This window comes from Hyperolius riggenbachi, chromosome 2 (assembly GCF_040937935.1).
Source record: "Hyperolius riggenbachi isolate aHypRig1 chromosome 2, aHypRig1.pri, whole genome shotgun sequence".
NCBI lineage: Eukaryota > Metazoa > Chordata > Amphibia > Anura > Hyperoliidae > Hyperolius > Hyperolius riggenbachi.
In genome coordinates this window covers 381994061-382016550 of record NC_090647.1, presented here as the reverse complement: position 1 = coordinate 382016550, position 22490 = coordinate 381994061, and the positions used below count along the sequence as shown (strand labels likewise).

The window sequence follows — 22490 nt, the reverse complement described above, 5'->3', positions numbered from 1 at the left end:
GGGATGTCCCTGAATAAGGAAATTGGCCAGTTTTTCTTCGATTACTTTAGTCTCCACTGCTCTAGAGATGATCTCAGCTATATGTCTCTGGATCTCATTCAGCGGGTCACGCTCCAGTTTTTGATAGGTGGATGTGTCGGAGAGTTGTCTCATGACTTCCCCCCGATACATGGTGGTGTCCATCACCACCACTGCTCCGCCTTTATCCGCTGGCTTAATTGTGATATGCAGATTTTGTGGATCAGGGGTATTAGTTGGAGCAAATGACAAGCCAAGGTTGAGGGCAGAGGTCTGTGCAGGAGTTAGAGAACAAGACGAGATATTCACCACTATCATGGTCTCTGATATGGTTGATTGCGTCGTGGTCGCAGTCTGCCCCTTATTCCTTCGTCTCTTACATCCACCCCTACGTTTTCTCCTTGATTTGAGATTAAATCCGAGGATGACTCCTGTGACGAGCTCGTAAGAGTAGTTTTCAACCACCATCATGTCAGATAATCGATTTGTTCATCAAAAAAGTACAAAATGAAGTTGACACACTTCTTAGGAATCCCAGAATGTTGGGCTTCACCACTCGCAGAAACATCACGAGTGAACAGCAACAAGCCCTGAGGGAACTTACACAAAATCCGCATATCACAATTGAGCCAGCGGATAAAGGCGGAGCAGTGGTGGTGATGGACACCACCATGTATCGGGGGGAAGTCATGAGACAACTCTCCGACACATCCACCTATCAAAAACTGGAGCGTGACCCGCTGAATGAGATCCAGAGACATATAGCTGAGATCATCTCTAGAGCAGTGGAGACTAAAGTAATCGAAGAAAAACTGGCCAATTTCCTTATTCAGGGACATCCCATCACTCCAGTATTATATGTCTGCCCTAAAATTCACAAACGGCTGGACAATCCCCCTGGGCGCCCAATAGTAGCAGGGGTAGAGTCAGTGTTTTCTCCTGTGGCAAAATACTTAGATCAAGTCTTGAGACCTTATGTGGCAGGACTTAAGTCTTATTTACGTGATACTCAAATGTTTTTAAACATTGTCCGTAATATGGAACCCCTGCAGGGAGCTTGTCTTTTGGTCACATTGGATGTGGAGAGCCTCTACACCTCCATCCCACATGATGGTCCACAGATCAAGTTTATTTGTGATTTGTTGAGAATTGTTCTGCAGTTCAATTATTTTCGGTTTGATGAGACTTTTTATTTACAGGTCAGGGGCACAGCCATGGGGTCGAATGTGGCCCCGTCCTACGCAAACATCTTCATGGGGTGTACGAGGAAATGTTCGTGTACACCAGTGAATTATTTAAGAAATACGCCAAACAATGGCATAGATATATAGATGATGTTTTTTGCGTGTGGGCGGGGCCGCATTCGACCCTTGTGGAATTTACTGATGAGTTGATGGGCAAGTGCCAACATATTCAACTCACTATTCATTCCTCTGAGAAGGAGGTGAGCTTTTTAGACACATTCGTTTTTCGATGTGAGGACAGGTTATGCACTGACCTCTATGTTAAGCCCACGGATGTTAACTCCCTTCTCCATTACGGGAGTTTCCATCCGAGGGCTACTAGGGGTGCAGTTTCGAGCAGCCAATTTCAAAGGATACAGCACATTGTTGAGGATGAGGAGGTGCGGGGGAGGAGACTTAACGAGATGCAACAAAAATTTGAGAATCGTGGATATCCGACGGATATTCTTAATAAAGCACGTACTAGAGCCTTAGGATTGCGTGAGGGACAGAGGAGTAGACACCAGACACATAACCGCATTCCCTTTGTTACTAAATACAATACACATAGTCAGGGTATATCTAAAATTATAAAACGACATTGGCATCTATTGACCGATAGCTTCCCTGATATTGAGCACTTTAGGAACCCTCCACTCATCATATAAAAGACCACCCACTCTTAGAGATCGCTTGGTGCACGCCGACCTCAATTTGGAGGTTAGATCAACGCGCACCAATCGAAAGGGGACATTCCCCTGCCTAAATTGTGTCCACTGTAGTTCTGTTATTAAGGGCCCCTTTTTATTACATCCCCATCAGGGCACCAAAATTGCCATTAAGGGGTGGCATACATGTGATTCAGATTACGTGGTCTATGCTTTGAAATGCCCTTGTGGCTTATTATATATTGGACAGACCACTCAGAAATTAAAGAAACGGCTGTCGTCCCATAAGCATGCTATTAGAGAACGACTAGTTGATCAGGCAGTGGCATACCATTTCATACACAAAGGACATCATGTTAGCCAATTAAGATTTATGGTTTTGGAACAGGTGACCCCATTGAGGAGAGGTGGAGATCGTTTGAAAAAATTGCTCTAGAGGGAGGCTTATTGGATTAAAAGGCTGGACACAATGGAGCCGAGGGGACTCAACAGAGAACTTGATCTGTTGCCCTTCTTGTAATTTGCTCCATTGTGCCCAGCCTATCCAATATTTAATACCAATATTCCAATATTAATACATTGATGCATCAATACATGTGGATGCATATCTGGGCCAATATTTTCTAATATGTGGACGATGCATGACATCCAGGTTACTGTGGCTACTGTGATATCTGGGTGTCTACCCTTGGTCTACACATTTTCTTTCTTTTTAATTTTTATTGATTACTATTTATTTTTATTATTATATTTTTTATTTTATTTTGTGCTATTTTTCTTTTTAAGAATTATTTCTAGTTTATTGTTATTTTCAGTGCCCTTTTGTCCACTTTTTCCTTGTTCTGTTCTCTGCCCCCTTTGGTGTCCTCTTTAAATATAGATGGCCGCATAGGAATGCATCACTGTTTGTTTATATATGTAGATCAGCCATGTGTCTCCCCATATGTTGGGTAGATAGTGCAATTACGCACATTTTATGCGACTCTGAGGCCGCATACGTAGGGGTGTGCCCTGATTGGTCGGCGGCCCGGGTCTCCTAGATTTCACCTAGGTGACGTCAGTCGGCGCTTTGCTGATGACGTCCCCGTAGTTTCCGCCTCTGCACGCTGCGGCGGCGCCGTCCGGCGGCGCCCATGGCGTGACGACATGCAGGGCTTCCATCAGGTCCGCTATATGCGGAGTAGGTGGCGCCCTTGCATTGGGAGGCGGACAAAGGAGGTCTCGGGCCGGTGGCCAGGACACCAGATGGGAGGTTCCCAGACTCAGCATTCTATCAGGTTAGCAGCATCAAAGTTCCCTATCAGGTCCACAATTCTAGGACCATTATGATTGGTACGAGTATATTTGAATCTTATTGGCTGCTGCCATCCATGACTAGTATAAATACATGGTAAGTTTGTTATGCAAGTGTTATTTCCAGCTTAGCTTGATAAAGAGGCGTGTAGCCTTGAAACCTTTTCCAGCTTAGCTTGATAAAGAGGCGTGTAGCCTTGAAACGTTGCACTACTTTTGCTGGAACATGTTCATGCTTTAATGCAATAAAAGAGCAGAAGAAATAGATGGTGCCGGCTTCTTACTTCCTGTGTTGCTGATTGATCAAAAGTGCTGTTGGATCGCTGGCCGGGCACGTCGATTTGAAAGACTTACAGAGTGTGCAGTCACACAATTGCAACTACTTTCATCTATAGCATCACTGCCCTCCAGTGGCATCTTAGAGAACTAGTCAATGCAAACAAGGACTTTCAATACACTGATATTATCACCATTAAACCTATCTATAGCATGAATCATATTCTTCAGCCACCTGTTATCTATTCCATTCTCAATCCATATTGTATATATGCATTTTAAACCCCATCCAGATTTAACTATTTGCTATATAGCAGTTCAGGTCAAGATCTATGTTTAACCCCTTGGTTGGAGGCACCCCATGTTATAGATCCATTTGGTCTCTTTCATCGAGATCTATCTAACCTTAGGGCAGCCCCTCCACCCAAAACTAACATTTTTCCACTCACAAAAAAACAGTTCCTTGGGATCACTCTGATGGCACACCCTAAAATGTTCCGATACACTGTACCCCGTGAACCCCCTTTCTACATTTAGAATATGTTCATTTATTCTCTTTTTAGGGTTCTGGTGGTTCTACCCTCATACTGCTTGTTGCAGCTACACCACAACATATATACTACTCCCTTACTGCCCCATGCAATGTTTTGTTGAACTTTTAACATTTGTTTGGGACTCCATTCGCTTTCTTGTAGGTCTTACACCCACAACAGGGATAAAAGCCCTTTTTGTTGCCAAAAAGGTACAGAAACTGTTTCGTACTTCCACCAAACTTGGTGCTAACATTTTTCAAGTTTGGGGCCTTTCGATAAATGAATTTAGGTTGCGGTGGTAGAGGATTACACAAGACCCTATCCTCTCTTAAGATGGGCCAATGTTTTTTCAAAATGGCTTCCACTTGTCTAGATTGCCTGGACAACTCGGTAATAGATATTCCCCACCATTTCTTCCTCCTCCTTCCTCCCATCCCCAACAAGAAGCTGGCTTATATTTATGGAGGCCATTCTATCTATTTTCTATCTAGAGGCTGACTTTTTTTCTATTATATATCGTGCCTAAGGCCTGGAACCCACTAGCAGTACATTACTAAGCCATTTCTCAATGCTTGTGATTTGAAAATCTCTTGCTAATGTAATGTTATGGGTGTGATGTTACAAAAATCCCCCATAGCATTGCATTAGCAATTTTCAAATCACTAGCACTTAGAAAAGGTTGCTAGTGGGTTTGAGCCCTAAGGGCTGGAACCCACTAAAGCGCTTTTTAGGGATCGCTTTAAATCATTAGCAATTTCCCTAAGCACTCTGCCAATGTAAATGGATGGGACAGATTCCAAAATTCCACTAGAGCTATTGCGATTAGGCAAATCATAATCGCAGTACATGCAGCATTTTGGAAGCATTTCCAGTCTAATGTATTGTATAGGAGCAGGGAAATCACTCCCAAAATCACTTGCAATATCGCTTTGTAGTGGGTCCCAGGCCTCATACTGGCTTTAGGTACTCAATTTTACTATTTTTGGGCACCTCCTACCGCTTTTGTTGTTCAGTCAGTCACCCGATTAAAGGTTATGCTGCAAACTTATGCTTCTTCATAAAGTACTAAAATAATTTTTCTGAAGCCATGACCACAAAATCCCTGAGTGGGGACAGTTCTTCCCCACATGCACAGATAGTGGTTGCTGGACTAGCAACCCAGACTTGTGAGTATCCTATCACCATGTTTTCCTAAATTAACCCAAATATACTACACCAGAACGGGTGTCCGTGTTACTTTTCTTTTTTTTTGCATCATCTAAACAGAAGCTTCTCTTTTGCATCATTCTGCACAGAGTCTAAAACTCTTGCTCTGAATGTACCATCTCTTATTCAAAACACTACGCTGATATATAGCAAACAATGGGTGTATAAAATGGTGGCACGCTTCTTTGAAAAAAAACAAACAAACAAAAAAAAAAAACAACAGTGTAAAGCTTATATAAGATGGCACTGCAATTCCTCAATAGAGGAAATTCCTCAATGGATTCCTCAATGGATGAAAGCCTCCACCAAACTCTCAGGTTAGGATACTCACCCTTAGGCGTTGACCCACAGCCAGATGGGTCACACAACACTTCTGGGATGTTTACCTAGGCAATCCTCATGGTCATGATCCTCCTGTATGCTCTTATGCGGTTTGGTCTTCAAAGCATTTTAAATTTAAATAAACATTCAAATGGTTTTACGCTATAGAAGCATGCATATTTTATGTTTGAGGTGAATATTCTTTGAAGACCAAGCCAAATAAGAGCATATAAGAGGATCATGTCCTAACCTGAGGGTGTAGTGGAGGCTTTTATCTATTGAGGAATCTTGTCCTGTCATGCATGTCTTCTGGCTTGAAAAGGAATTTAGGACTGGTGCTATCCAATTTGGATTGTTATTGTCAAACTTTGCTGCTTGTGCATGGATTTAACACTGTATTATTCAGTAAACAATATGTTACCATTTACTCAGTCTTGAGATCTTAACTACTTTAGTAGCAAAAGCTCTGGCCCCTTTAAGGACCAGAGCCTTTTTTCAATTTCTTACTTCCTGATCACTGCGATTGGCTCACAATGATTAGGCGGTTCAGGAGCATAGAAAAACTGCTTCAGACCGATGTACAGAACTTAAAGGAATTCACAGCTGGGGAAAATAAAAAGATTTTATACATACCTGGGGCTTCCTCCAGCACCATCCGCCTGGATCGCTCACACCCAGCTACAAGAACCAGGTCCCGACCCTGAGCCAGCCTACGCAAAAGTGCGCCATCTATGTATCTCTCCAGCAGCTGCTGGAGAGATACGCAAACAGCACACTTCTTATGCTAGGCTGGCTCCGACTGACGGAAGTGCGGAGACCCGGTTCTCGTAGGCGAGGGCAGCGGAGGACGGCTGCGTGGGAGCGATCCAGTCGGATAGGGCTGGAGGAAGCCCCAGATATGTATAAAATCTTTTTAAGTTACAGCTCTGGTACACTTTAAGAGTCCCTTGCACAGGAATCGCCAGCATTAAAACTATGTCCCATCAGGCTTAGGCAGCCGCAAGTACTGTGTAGTTTCAACCTGTGGCGGTCCCAATGTAGTTAACCAGTAGCTTATACTGCTATACAAAAAAATTCCAAATATTTGCAGATTATATCACAGAGCAACGGCTGGCAGTGTTACAGTTTCTGTGATAATTTCAAGATCTGTGAAATGTCCTTGTCTATGAAACATCTGCCAGAGGTCCTTGCTCCACACCTGTAGAGGTGTTTGCATGGATTGGTAGACAGACTCTGGAACAGTGAAAGAATAAACTTGCACGCTCTTAAGTCCTACTGTGGGGCATGATGTCTGGACAGTGAAATGTTTTAGTGGTGTAAATGGCAAGCAGTTCTCACAACTCTCCGTTGTATCAAACCAATAGGCTGCTGGGTATTGTAAAAGTAAACCAAAAATGGTGCAAAGGTTCCATTCAAGACAGGGGATGTTTACCACTGACACGGTGCCTGGTTCTGTACCTTGACATGGTTTGAGATACGTCAATATTTCTGAAAGCTGGGATCTAATCTGGCAAAGTTGCTTGTGGGTAAACAACTTTGGCTGCTTCAAATGGGCAGAAACATCAATTACATGTAAATTTTCACTGTGCAGTAACAGCCTCAAATAAGGTATGGAATTTGATACATTAATAATCAGAACAGTGCTTGCCATGTTAAGAACATGCAGAGGCCCTTGTATAAAACCCATTTGAAGAAGCTCCTTGAGGTATCCCTGGATCTGTGACACATCTGCTGTGTTGAGATCATACAGATAAGAAGGCTTCATTCCACAGTCTACAAACAAAAGTTCAGCAGCAAGTTTTAGAGCAAGCAAACTCTTCCTCTCTTTAAGGTGATGCTTAGCTGCCAAATGTAGTTTCTTCACAAGGGACATCTTGAACGAAGTTGTAGGCTCAGTCGTACTGCCTGTAACAATAAAAATGTTTAGGAGTGAAAAACGAAAACCAAATATGTATACATTTTCACCTTGGCACTTAATCTCCCTGGCGGTATGATTATTTCCAGATTTTAGGGTCTTTTCCAAACGTTTCAGACCCTAAAACCAGGAAAAAGTCATGCTACCGGAAAGCCAGCAGCAGCCCCTGCACTTACTCACCACCCTGGAATCCAGCGCTGCTATTTTCCCTCCATCCTCCGGGTGGCGCTGTAACTCTGTAGTGAGATCACTGACGGCAATCTTACCAGAGTGATTAAAAGCATCTGTGGAAAGGACGAAGAATGGCTTACTGCATCTGCATCCCCTGGGAGGTGCGTAAAAATGCCGATGTGTGCCATTGCTCTGCATTGAGCTCCCGGCAGCATAAAATCTGGCAAAGCATTAGCCACTAAAGATCAAAGTGTCTTTGATCACCGCCGACTCCATCCTCCGCTGCTGTACCAGGTAATATAATGGTTAGCGCATTTTGGGCTGAATTGCATCAAATCAGCACTGCACTGGTGTGTTTCAAAAAGGTGTTACGAGACCCTATGTAATAAATAGCCCTTGGATAGATTACTCCTATGTAGTCTCAGGTGGTTTCTGAGGAGCTGCGTTGTGTGTCCAACATACTAAAAGTTGCACAGACAGATGAGGAGGTAAAATGACACACCTCGTTTCGCAGGTGATTGGGCTATTTGAAACGTTTCTTGTTTAAGTATGGAGTAAAAGGCGTTCGCTTTAGGTTTAAGAAAAGTTCAACAATTACTAAATACCGTTGATTAGATTTCCATGTGGTTCTCCACAACAGGTGTACCGGCGACAGAAGCCCCAAAAGGTATAGGCAGCACATAAACATTTAAAAAGACTTCTCCAGTACAGGGTGCTATTGCGGGCTGGAACGTGGAGAAAGATGTGAATAGCTCGGGGTGCGTAGGCACAGTTTCCGTTGACTTCCAAGTCGACGGTAATGAAAGTAGCTGGGGGCGGGAGAATGGAGGATCGTGGAGGACCGGCGCGGGACAGGAAGGCTGCACAGGGTTGGCAGAAGCCCCAGGCAAGTGAAACACTTTGTTTTAGAAAGTTTTTCAGTTCCACTTAAAGAGACTCTGAAGTCTCTAAAAAAACGTTTTTTTATCTCAGTAATCGGTTTACTAACTTAGCCCTAACTAAACCGCCGCATCCCCATGACTGTAAACTATCTAAATACCCCCAAACTCCCCGGGGCACACTACGGAGAGCGCTTCCGTGTGAGGCAGGGCTATGAGATGCAGCCCTGAATCACACGTGTCTGTCAGCGGCGGATCTCCACCTCTCCCCCGTCCCTCTCAGCATAGCCCTGCCTCACGCAGAAGCGCTTAGGGCAGCAAAATCCACGACCAAGAAAGTTGTGGATTTTGCAGGGGAGAGGGAGGGCGCGTTAGGGGGGATTTCGATAGTTTATAGCCGCGGGGATGCGGCGGTTTAGTTAGGGCTAAGCTATTAAACAGATTATTGAAATAAAAAAAACGTTTTTTTTTACAGACTTCAGAGTCTTTTTAAAAACTGAAGAAAAAACAAAGAAAAAAAACGTGGCAGAGAGCATTCTGCGCATGCGCAGTATGCAAAAATCACTACTGTGCTTGTGCAGATCGCTCTCGGCCGCAGGAGTGAGATTAGGGTGCGTGTGGCTCGGGGCCGCACGTGTGTGGTAGCCTCAGGTAAGTTAAAATCATTTTTCCCCAGTCTTAAGTATTCCTTATATCCTTTTGATAGTACTTTTTTTGCTTACTTTTTCTATTACAAAAAACGTAATGTTGAAAAATGATCTTCTAGGAGCAGGCCTGGATTTACGTCACAGGAGCCTATAGGCACAGATGTCCTGGCACCCTAGACTTCGCCCTCCATGAACCTACAAACCTACGCCGAACTGCTCCGCAAGTGTGCTGACTGGACCAGCTATCACTTCTCCCTTACTTCCCTTGCCTGTCATAGGTAGCTACAGGTGCCCTATAGTATTAGGTAGCCAGAGGTACCCTCAGTATTAAGAAGCTAGAGATGCTCCATTGTATTAGGTAGCCAGAAGTACCCTCAATATTAAGTAGTTAAAGGTTACTAAAGGTAGCTAAGACTGAAGGGATATCTCAACAGTGAAATGCTGAGAGCAGGGCGAGTAACCTCTCATTTACTCTTATCAGAACTCTGCATAGGGAAGGAGGGAGGGAGACACTTGGGGTGGGGAGTGAGCCACCTTTCCATCATCAGGAGCTTGTAGACAAGTGCCTACAGTGCCTTATGGTAAATCTAGCCCTGCCTAGGAGAAAACTCAAGAGAAAAAAGGTCTATTGCATATGGGATCCCCCCCCCCCCCCCCCCTTCCCAGCTCCTTTTACACTTAATCCACTGCGTTTGGCATGCGTTTGCGTTAGTGCGCATTTTTTCCCCCAAATGTAATAGAAAACCTATTTGTTACAATCCCAACACTCTGGCATCCACACAAAAAAAGTACTGTACTCTTTTCTGCAGATGCCAGAATGTGGGGATTGTAACAAATAGGTTTTCTATTACATTTGGGGAAAAACGTGCACTAACGCGTACCAACGTGTACTAACGCAAACGCATGCCAAATGCAGTGGATCAGGTGTAAAAGTAGGGTAACAGTATTCTTGACTGTGTCCCTTGTGAATACAGACCGTGACAGCTTAAAAAAGAACCTGAGGCAAAGCTTGAGTTCAGAAACACATACTTACCTAAGGAGAGGGAAGCCTTGAGATCCTCCCTAGGCATCCCATGCTGTCGTCTGCTACAGCCCAGGACCCTCCAGTTGATCATGGCTGCACTCCTCTTCTGGCACAAGCTCAGCCTTGCAGTAGTTGCATGAGCATGGCCGCACCTGTGCAGTAGCACAGAGCAGCTCATGCACGAGTAGCTCCAGCTTACAGTGCAACTGTGGTCATACTCACCTAGGCACAGTACAGCCACACTTGGGCTTGAAGAAGGGCACAGCTTCAATCAGATTACCGACAAGCCCTGGTTGGTATTCCTTAGAAGGTCAGTGGCAATAGGGGACCACAGGACGCCTCAGTAGAATCCAGAGGCATCCTTCTTGAAGGGAAGGTTCAGGGAGGGGTTGAAAAAAATAAAAATACATATCCACTTACCTGGGGCTTCCTCCAGCCCGTGGCAGGCAGGAGGTGCCCTCGCCACCGCTCCAGAGGCTTCCGGTCGTCTCCGGTGGCCGACCCGACCAGGCACGTCTGCCAGGTTGGGCTCTTCTGCGCTCTAATCTGCGCCTCACGGGGGCGCGCTGACGTCATCGGACGTCCTCCGGGCTGTACTGCGCAGGCGCAGTAGTTCTGCGCCTGTGTAGTACAGCCCGAAGGATGTCCAATGACGTCAGCACGCCCGCGTGGGACGCAGAAGAGCCCGACCTGGCAGCCGGCCTGGCCAGGTCGGGTCGGCCACCGGAAGCCTGCGGAGCGGCGGCGAGGGCACCTCCTGCCTGCCACGGGCTGGAGGAAGCCCCAGGTAAGTGGATATGTATTTTTATTTTTTTCAACCCCTCCCTGAACCATTCCTTTAAGTATGTAATTTTGCACCCGAGCTTCGGCTTAAGTACACTTTTATGGACAACTGACCTGAGAGGACTATGGAAGCTCGCATATTTGTTTCCTTTTAAACAATGCACATTGAGGTGGCATGTCACCGGAAGTCATGGCATAGAGACAGTTTCCTAGAGAGCTCTCACACAAAAATCCCACAAAAAAGGCTAAAACAAACTTTTAAACTGCAACAAAAGGTCTCTGACGGATCCAGCACCTTATTAGTAATCGAAGATACCAATATGTCCTGGGGCAGAACATCAGAAGCGGCCACCAAGCTCAAAAAGTTCAGACGAGGAGGCCATGAGGAGGAAGAAACCTCAGATGAAGACTCTGCAAATATCTCTTCAACAAATCATGGAGGCGATTACAAGTGGCCAAAGCAGCCTCACAAATAGAACTACTAAACTAGAAGAATTTAAGACTGATGTATCATTACTGCAACGCAATATGCAGGCACTCTGCACTAGAGTGACAGAGACAGAGGATTGCATAAGCACCCTGGAAGATGGTGTCTGGCCCCTGCAGCTCGCCATCACTAATTGGCAATCCGGTGTCAAAGGAGTGAGTGCTCGTCAAGAAGATCTAAAGAACCGTAAAAGAATATCAAAAATCCAATTGGTGGGCTTACCTGAAAAGGCCAAAAGGCACCACGCCAAGGCACCAAGAATTTACAGAGAAACTCCTAACAGATTTGTTCTGCTGGGAGAAGTTCTCTTCTGTGTTCATTATCGAACAAGCCTACTCCAAACATTCCAGCGCCTGGACTTCCTCCCCGCACATTTAGTTTTAAATTTTAAAATTACCTTAATCAAGACTCGATCCTGCGGGCAGCTAGGGAAGGGAGAAAGGCGATATAAGATACCAGAACACCAGGTTATGCTTTAACACCAACTACTCCACTTAGGTACAGCAGCAGCGCACAGAGTTTAGCACTGTCAAACGAGGTCTGAGAGAAGCCACTATCACTTATGCCATGCTCTTTCTGGCGAAATTACGCATCTTGGCAGTTAGTCACATCTACTGTTTTGCCGATCCGAGGGAGGCTTCAAGATGGCTGAAGTCCAGGCTGCATGGTGCCCACTCCCCGCCTGGAAAAGAGAGGCATTAACACCACTTCATTATGCCGCATCCTGTCATATCTCCCAGCATTGTAATTACAGCTTGCCGATCCTGTTCCCTGCGAGTCCCTGTCTAACTTCACTCCCCTGTGCCACCGGATATGAAGGGCTATACGTTCCCACATTGCCCCAATCCACAACTGCAAATAATACTGCACTATAGTCCTCCTGGAAAATGCCTGCTTATCCACTATGGTCTCCAGCTGTGCTGTGATCCTGCAGCCAGCCTCTGAGCGCAAGTAAGCCAGCTACTTGCAAGGTAACCACACTGATTTAGCACTTTTCAATATCTAATGTTCTCTTACTGGGCTAGATACCGATGGTATAGCCATTCCACTTTATATGCTTGGTGCTCACCTGATACTTTGTGATGGACACGGGCCCCCATTTAACTATAACTATTCCAACATGTGTTATGCAGCATGTTGGGCAGCACTGCGAGAAAGAATCTAGATCTGTATTTTTTTTTCTTTCCCTTTTTTAAATGTACCACACAGAGGCAGGGTCCTGCTATATTATTTCCCCATCTGCACTTTAAACAGATGTTTGCTGGTAAACCCTGGAATAAACTATGTATGTAACCTTTTGCAGTATAACGTGCCAAGAGTACAACTGTAATGTTATGCACGGTTAAATAATTGCTTGTTAAAGAGAATCTGTACATTTAAAAATGCCCCTGGAGGGTACTTACCTCAGGAGGGGGAAGCCTCTGGATCCTATTGAGGCTTCCCCCGTCCTGCTCCACCCCACAGTGGACTCGCTTGGCCACTCCGAACAGCGGCCATGTAAATATTTACCTTCCAGGCTCCAGCGCAAGTGCAGTAGCGGCTCTCGGCTCGGAATCAGGCGGAAATAGCCAATCCCAATTGGGTCCGCTCTACTGCGCTGTAGAGCGGACCCGACTGTGAATTTACAAACACTGGTGAAGTGGCCAATCAAATCTGCATAAGCCACATAAACACTAATTATAGGGAAGTGCTATGGTGATACAATTTCTAGACATCTAAATACAATCTCACCATGTTCTCATAATGCATACTGCTTTTATTCAAAACCCAATAACAATAGACACAGAAGATCCCATAAATATCACCTCCCCAAATTAAAACTCATTGCCAGCTTTTCTTTGGGAGCACTCCTCATCTATCCATCCATATCCACTGTTACACAATCTCTGGTCAGAGTATATGCAACGTGCTGGTGCTGCTAATCTTCCTGCTAATTGTATTGAAAACTACTGTTTCCTATTGACAGTCACCACAGACTGCTATTCGGACAGTTCCAAGTTTTCTAATAGCTTGTTATTCAGAGCGAACTACGATTATAAACTTCTGTTGCATCCCTGCTTAACGCCGGTTCTTTTTTTTTTTTTTTAAACCATCTTTTATTGAAGGATAATATCATTACAATATCAACTTTTTCTTACCATGCCAAGAAAGAAACATCCTTTTTTACATAGTATTCCACTTTTCAAACTTTCTAACAATGTTTACTTTCTTCTTTCAGTTTAATATTTTGTGCTAGGTGTTCTTAAGCCATCCTTTTTTTTTTTCCTTTTTTCCCCCCTCCCTTTCCCTCCCCAACATTTTCCCTCTTAACATTTGTGGATAGGCAGTGATGGACACCCCTTCTTTGATGGGGTTGTTTGTCTTTCTGTATTTTCTCTTCTTGTTCTGTGTTTTCAAAATCCTTTTCATAGAATCTCTATTCAGCCTTTCTTTACCTGGTAGAGCATTCTAATTTCCCCAGTGTGCCTTGCAGTTGCTCCACACAATACCATTCTGTATACTTAAATGGTTCCATAATTAAGTCAATTTCTAATCTCTTATAATAAAATATTATAAATTTCTTCCATTTTGAGAAAAATCTTTTAGTGTATTTTGACTTATGTGCCAGCACTATAATTTTTTCCCGTTCAAATAAAAATCTCAATTCTTTTTTTATTTCCCCAATTTGTGGGGTCGTTGGGAAGATCCACCTATTAAATATTACCTTTCTTGCTGCTATTATTATTGTGTGGACCAACTTATTTGGCACCTCATCAGATTTATTGCTCTCTCCTCTACTATAATAATTAAACAACAACATGAGTGGGTCTTTTGCTATATTTTTCCCGCACATTTTTTTAATCAGTTTGCACACTGAATCCCAAAATTTTGATATTGTTGGACATTCCCACACGCAGTGGAACAGATTTGCATTGGCCAGCTTGCACTTTGGGCACTGTGGCTTATACCCAGATGGTGGTGGATTTCTATACCTGATATCGAATGCATATTTTGCCCTATGCAAAAAAAGTAAATGGGACTCTCTCCACACTTTGTATGTGATACACCCTCTAACTTCCATCAATCCTTGCAGAATTTTCTTTGGGATGTCTGGATCCTTCATAGTATGTCCCCATTTCTTTAATCCCTGATGTGCAATTCCCTCCGCCCCCCACGTCTTTGTATATATTTGACAAGGTCACATTTTGGTTGCCTGGTTTAATTAATTTATCAAATTTTGTTATTTCCAGAATTTGATCTATTTTCTTAATAATTGAGGAGCAAAAGGAGGTGATCTGGGCATAATACAAAAAGTGCACCGCAGGGATATCGTATTTATCTCTTAATTCTTTAAATGTCATCAATCTTTTTTCTTTTAGATTACATATGTGTCCCAACATTACTATCCCCTTTTCTTCCCATTTCAAAAAACCTTCATGCTGTATTGTGGGGGGGGGGGGGGGGGGGGGGGAATTCAGGATTATCCCATAGAGACATATATTTTGATATTCTATATGGTAAGCCTGAGAGTTTTCTCACCTCTCTCCAGGTTAATATTGTATCTCTCATTATCAAATTATATTTGATTCGCACAGGTAAATTCCGCTGTTTGGTGTGAAGCAGACCTTTTAGAGACCAGGGCTCAGCTACTGCAGCTTCTAGTTCATAATTTGAGAACCTACTTGTGTTATCTATCCAATCTTTAACATGACGCATTAAACAGGCAAGATTATATAGCCTAATATTCGGCACCCCCAGCCCTCCCCATTCCTTGGACAGTTCTAATTTTTTTATAGCAATTCTATGTTTTTTCCCTTTCCATAGAAAATCAGTGAAGGATCTCTGCAACAGCTTAACCTCTTTGTGCGCTATTAGCATGGGTATATTTTGCATTGGATATAACAATTTTCCGAATGATATCATTTTTAACAAAAATGTCCTTCCTATCAAATTGACCGGCAGGTTTTTCCAATTTTGGATCTGTGTTATTATTTTCTGTATCAATTTTACAAAGTTTTCATTATATAAGCTACTTGGATCCCTTGTTATCCATATACCCAAATATTTTATTTTCCGAGAGGCAACAGTTACCCCATGACCCTTCACCCATTCCCTACCTGTGTGCTTAGTCATGAAGAACAGTTCTGACTTGCTATTGTTTACCTTAAAACCTGTGAATTCTTTTATTTCCTGGAAAAATTCCAAAATTCTTTTTAATTGATCCTTTGTATTTTCCATGAATATTAAGAGGTCATCTGCAAATAATGCATGGGTGACCTTGTGTGTTTCCAAGGGTACCCCCTTGACATTCTTTGTTATAAACCTTGATATTGGCTCTATTGCGATGTCGAATAGAAGAGGCGAGAGCGGGCACCCCTGCCTTGTGCCTGAGTATAAAGGGAAAGCTGCTGATATATAGCCTGGCAAGTGTATTTTTGCAATTGAATGTTCATATATTGTTTGCAGAAGTGTCACAAATTGCCCTTCAAATCCCATTCTTTGCATTACTGCCTTTAACCAATTTCTGTTTACATGATCGAATGCTTTTTCCATATCTACACTGAAAATAGCACTTTCCTTGTATCTTTCAGGGTAAGCTCTCGCCTGTTCCATTATTAACATCACTTTTCTTATGTTCATCACTGACGACCTCCCCTTTATAAACCCAACCTGTTGTGGGGAGATTAGATTTGGCATAAAATTCGCTAGCCTGTCTGCCATCAGCTTCGAGAGAATCTTAATGTCCTGATTTATTAGAGAGATGGGTCTGTATGAACCCGGATCTGTGGGATCCCTTCCCTCTTTGGGTAGTAGTTTAATATATGCTAAGTCCGAGGATTTAAGTCTTGTTTTTCTTTGTAAAATATCGGTATAGAGTTTAGCCAGGGTGTCAGGGAGCTCCTGTTTTAATATCTTATAAAATTCTGGCGTAAAGCCGTCCGGGCCCGGGGCCTTGTTGTTAGCTAGATTCTTAATTGCGTTCGAAATTTCAGCTGCTGTTATTTGGGCATTTAAATATTTAAGATCTTCTGCAGATAATCTCTGCAGTGGTATCTGTTCTAATAACTCCTCTGCAGCTTGCTCATTATATCCCTGTTTGTCATACAATGATTTATAGAAATTTTGAAAAATTTCCAGTACTTCGCTGGGTTTTGAGCGCAGGACATTACATTAGTCTCGAAGCGTCGGCATTTTATTGTTACATGTGTGTATTCTTACCAGGTTTGCCAACATTTTCCCTGATTTATTGCCATACTGATAGAACTTGGCTTGTAACCTTTCCCTTATAAACATTTCCCTGCGTTTCAACCAAAAATCATAGTTTCCCTTGTTCTTTTGCCAAATTTTCCTATTTTGTTCTGTTAATGAAAGTTTATAATTATTATAAGCTTCCCTTACCTTTCTCATAGCTTCCGCATGTTTTTCTAGGATATCCCGTTTTTGCTTATTTACATACATCATAATTTTCCCCCTCATTACGGCTTTTCCCGCCTCCCAGTACAATGAAGTGTCAGCCTTATGCCTTGCATTTTGTTCAGTGTATTCTGACCACCAGCTTTTTAATTGCGCTGCAAATGATTCATCCTCATATAAGTATGAGGGGAATCTCCAAATGTAATCCGTCCCTCGCGGGATTGAGTCCATAAGGTTTACACTTACCGGGCTATGGTCTGATATGACCTGGTCGTGTATCTCCGATATCATTACTTTCATTATTAATGCATTGCTGATTAGCAAGTAGTCAATTATTGACATTGTTAAATGTACCAGGGAGTGATGTGTAAACTCTCGGTCATCTGGATGTAAATGTCTCCAGATGTCCGTTAGTTGGTGTTCACTCATCATGTTTTCAATTATCTTATCCCTTTTCTTGGGTTTCTGTTTTGCAGGTGTTTTTATTTTCCTGTCCTCTACTATATTAGCCACACAGTTGAAGTCCCCTCCCACTATTAGATTTGAATGGTCCTCCTTCATTATTTGCGTGTTTACCTTTTGGTAGAATTGGGTGTTATCTTGGTTAGGGCCATATATATTTACTATTGTCATATTTTCTCCCCCTATTTTTAAAGTTAGAATCGACAGCCTTCCTTCCCCATAATTTCTATGCGATACTTTTTCACAGTCTAATTTTTTACTGACCAGCGTCAATACCCCTGCTTTTCGCCCTACAGCAGCTGAGCCCTCGCACCATTTAACCCAGTCTTTTTGCATATACATAAATTGGTTCTCTGTCAAATGAGATTCTTGCAGCAATACAATGTCTGCGTTTAATCGTTTTAAGTGCTTCAAAACCCTTGAGCGTTTACCTGGTGATTTTAACCCTTTCACATTCCATGTTATTACACGTATCATTTCTTATCCATTAAGATTATCTTAATACAGAAACATTCACATAATATTATTGTACCCATCTTGATTATTTCCCTGTTAACCTTGCGTATCCCCAACACTGCCTTTTCCACATACCCCGGGTCAACTGGACCCAAACTACAAACCAGGAGGAACAATACACACATACTATTCCTCCTTAAAAACGTCCATTTTCTTTCTTCTCTCTTTGTGGACTTCACTTTTATCCCAGTAGGACCACCTCCCCTTCTTGCAACCCTCCCTCCCCTCCCAACCTTCTTGTAAAAATAGCTTTCAAATAATCATATGTGGACCCCCTTTTGTGCTCTTTTTTTTTAAATAGTTACGTCACTCATCAGGCTCGCTGTCTTGGGCCTGGCTGTTTCTTGTTTCTTCCTGGCTTTCTTTTCTGTTTGGAGATTGCTGGTTACTTCTCTGAGGATCTTCCTTGTGTTTGGCCTCAGCGTCCTTCAATTTTTTCAAGTATGTTCTTGCTTCTGCTGGCGTTTTGCATATATGTATTTTGCCTTTTTCGTCCGTTATTTTCAAGATCGCCGGGTATAGTAGTGCAAATCTAATGTCCCGATCATATAATTCACTGCACACTGCGCTGAAGAATTTCCGTTGTTTTGTTACCTCTGCTGAGAAGTCTTGGAAAATGAGTAGTTGCTTCTCCTGGTAAATTACTCTGTCCCGCTTGGCTTTATAGGCCCCTATGATCGCTGCCTTGTCACTATAATCCAAGTACTTAGCAATAACAACTCTTGGCCTGGCATCCGCTGTATTTTGTTTCAAAGGTCCAATTCTGTGAGCCCTTTCCACTTTACATGTGTTAGGCAGGTCTAAAAGCTGTGGTATGGTATTTTCACAAAGCTCCTTCAGTGATCCCATAGCTACTGATTCTGGGACTCCCACTATACGGAGATTACTTCTCCTGGACCTGTTTTCCAAGTCATCTAGTTTTGCAGCATATTCAGCGTTTTGCCTAAGGACTTTGTCCAGTATAGTGTCTGTTTTATTTAGTTTGTCCTCACAGTCAGAGATTCTTTTTTCCGCTACAGTTACCCTGCGCATGCAGGACTTTAGTTCAGATGTAATGTCCCCTATTGTGCTCCTAATCGATTGCTCTATGATCGCTGATAAATTGGGAGACAGCATAGTGACAACCGCTTTTGCCAGCTTGTCATAGTCTACTTGCCCCGTAAGTGTTGTGTCGCTTGAGCCTTGTGGCCAGTCCAGCTCTGATCCTCCGCTCTCCTCTCCTCTCTCTGCCTCCGCCATCTTTGGGCCTGCTTCTGCCATGTGGCTGTCGCCTTTCGTTACGGAGCGGGTAACGTAACGGTCCATCAGCTGTGCTCTGGCCCGTCTAGTGCGTCTCCCTTGTGTCGCCAGCCCGATGGGTGTATTGGGGGTCCGTGTTAGGCTGCTTGGAGGGAAGAAAGGCCGCTCGTCTAGCGGAGCGTTGCTAACCCCGTCCTTTCTCCTGGGCGCCGGAACCGGAAGTCAACGCCAGTTCTTTTAATCAACAAAGTTCAAATAAGATAAATTCTTGCTGCACTGCAGCACTCACCTCCCTTCAGTGACTCATTCAGGTTTCCTCTGATCTCCGGCTTGCAGCCGCGTGGTCCTGCACCACCGCCTTCTGTCACTTCCGGGTTCCTTCTTCCTTACTGGCCAGCCAGATTGTCCATTTCTAGTTGCGGATATGGTAGCCTTGAGAGTATCCACTGCACTCTCTCATTCCCGGCAGTATTAGACCACGCCTGCATACCAGCACTTTGCATATACTCTGGCCAGAGGTTGCGTTAAAGTGGTTATGGATGGATGGATAGATAGATGAGAGGAACGATGCCAAAAAAAAAAGCGGACAATGAGTTTTAATTAGGGGAAGGGATTTTATGGGATCTTCTGTGTCTATTGTTATTGGATTTTGAATAAAAGCAGTACGTATTATGAAAACATGGTGAGATTGTATTTCGGACCAGACAAGGATTGGCTATTTCCGCCAGATCCCAAGCCAAAAGCCGCTACTGTGCCTGCGCAGGAGCCGGGTAAGGTTAATGTTTCAGGCACTACTGCCCCACAGCCAGACAAATTGTCGGGTGCTCACCAAAACTATCCGGGTAGAGCATGTGGCTACAAGAGACTGGGGATAACACTGTGCTTACATATCTGCCTACTAATTACTGCATACTTGTACACTTGCAGGAGATGAGTGTCTCCTGCTCCGCCCCCTTCTACAATGCCCTCGACAGTACCTTTAAGTATACAGCTCAATTAATGAACACCCAACTCTCTATTTGGCATGGTCGACGAGGATAGATTGGGGGTACGGAGTTTATTATACATTTTCTCTGTTGTCCCAACTGGTTATTTTATACACGCGATGCAAAGCCACTACGTACCAGAGCAATACATCAGACAAGATGGATCGCTCATTCCATACATCAACCTACTAGGTTTGGAACGTAAATTGTAATGCTCCAAATCCAGAGTACTTACACAAGGCCACTCCCCTTAATGTCTCCGTCGTCACCCTCAGTTCCGTATTCTGCTGCCCACACCGCAGACTTTGGGGAGTCTCTTGCCGTCACTGGGCCCCTTAACCTCTCTTCACCCTCTGTGTCAGTTAATTATGTGGTTTATAACGGAATTTCATCACGAGTAACTTTAGATCTGTTGAACACTTGTGCCTTTTTATCTCTGCAACTCACTCCAGCTATTTGTGGGATAGAGGGTGACACTCACGGTCATTACAAGGCACCGCAGTTTCGAGTGGTGCTAAACGTAACTGTGATCAGGAATCAGCCTGCGGTGTATGGGCAGCCGACAGATCTCTCTGTAATCAGATTCGATCATTCAAGAGATTTGTCTCTTGGTCAGATCTGCCCATCGGCGCTAGATGTAGGGCTACCTTTACATTTGCATTATTGCAGGTTGAGCAGCTTCAGCTCGGAAATGTAAATGATCAGAGATTTTAGGAAGTAATTTTAGTTTTGATTTGATTTTGTGTTTAAAGCTTTTATTATACTCAAAATGTATACTAGACCCTTGCTTAACACATTTTGGTAAGTCACAGGAAAAAGGTTTGTGAAAATTAATTGGATCACTTTTTGCACAAAAATCCATCAGAAACTGAATGCCAGGGAGGTTAATAAGCAAATGGTTTACTAATAGGTTGAGGAAGCCAGTATGCTACTGGCCCGAATGGCCACTACTCTTACCATTATATCAAACATTTTAAAGGCTGATGGCTCGCTAGCTACCACCCCTCAAGGAGAAAAACAACGCCTGCAAACTAGTACAGTCTTCTTTACGCCAGAAAAACATCAGCCACACAAACACTCTGAAATATATCTGTCAGAAATCTCAACTCCAAGACTAAAGGTAGCCATACATCTAGTGATGATGGGCAGATTCGACCAACAGACAAATTTCACTCTAATCAAATCTGATTAGAGAGAAAATTGTTGGCTGCCCATACACCGCAAGCCAATTTCCAATCAATTTCATGCTGAAATTGATCAGGATCCGGCCTTGCGATGCCGCAATCGGCTGCCTTGTCGTCCCAACAATATCCCCCTAAGGTTAAAGGGATACTTAAGCCAACTGAAAAAAACAAAAAAACAAAAACCGCTTGGGGGGGGGGGGGGTTGGGGGCGGAGAATCGTAGAGGACTGGTGCGGGGCACAGGACGGCTGCAGGGGGCTGGTAGAAGCCCCAGGTAAGTGAAACACTTTTTCAGTTAGCTTAAGTATCCCTTTAAATGTCCCCCTGGTACTCAGTGCAGGTGATGCATTACCTGTCTGCGGCCTGATCTCCAGCCTTGTACTCGTCAACATTCTCACCTGAGTTAACAAGATGATTACTGAAAGGTCCTTTAACGACAGCAAAGAAATGCAGTGGAAAGGTTTTTTTAAGATTCAGTTAATTTTCATGGCAAAGAAGGACTATGCAATTCATCTGAACACTCTTCATAACATTTTGGAGTATATGCAAATTGCTATTATAAAAACGTAAGCACCAACTTTTCTAATTTCCAATATTTTACAGTCTCAAAACTTTCGGCCTGGACTGTACACGTCAATACTCCAATACTCTCCTGCACTGAATACTAGATCCTTGCTTGACACATTTGGCAAGTTACAGGAGAGAGAGGAAAAAAAAAAAAAAAAAAAAAGAAGGGTTGTGAAAATTAATTGGATCACCTTTTTGCACAGAAATCCTGGGCAAATTGAATGCCAGGGAGGTTAAGGTAGCCATACATCTAGTGATGATGGGCAGATTCGTCCAAGAGACAAATCTCTCTCTAATCAAATCTGATTAGAGAGAGATCTGTTGGCTGCCCATACACAGAAATCGACCCTGTAACGCCGCATCCGACCGCCTTGCCGCTATCCCCCGAATGTTAAATGATGTGCCCCTGGTGCCCAGTATATGTGATACATTACCTGTCCACAGCCTCTGCTTGTCCCCTGCTGGCTTCCAGGCGCACTCTGCTCTCCATACACACTTGCTACGTGGTTGCCTAGTTATGTGGCCACTTGTGACGTTTGACGTCATACGCGCGCCCTTGCTAGGCAACCACGTGTATGTAGAGTAGAGAGAGTGGCCAGAGCTAGCAGGAGGCTGGTACAGGTAATGTATAACTTGCACAGGGCACCATGGGGACATTTAACATTAGGAGACACATCGCCGGGGGTTTCATCTCGTTTAT

The 22490-nt window shown here is 43.6% G+C and overlaps 1 protein-coding gene across 4 annotated transcripts in view; it reads right to left on the bottom strand.

Moving 5' to 3' along the window:
• Positions 1-3482: 3482 nt before the first annotated feature.
• C2H1orf74 (chromosome 2 C1orf74 homolog) overlaps positions 3483-22490 on the bottom strand; it is a 33309-nt gene continuing 14301 nt past the window's right edge. For 3 of the 4 annotated variants that reach the window (XM_068265584.1, XM_068265585.1, XM_068265586.1), the window contains one exon: positions 3483-7443. In XM_068265584.1, the coding sequence (XP_068121685.1) occupies positions 6635-7443 (809 nt within the window). In that variant the 3' untranslated portion in view covers positions 3483-6634. Of the gene's footprint in view, positions 7444-21575; positions 21585-22490 lie in introns of those variants that run through there. The other variant, XM_068265588.1, reaches the window with a different exon arrangement.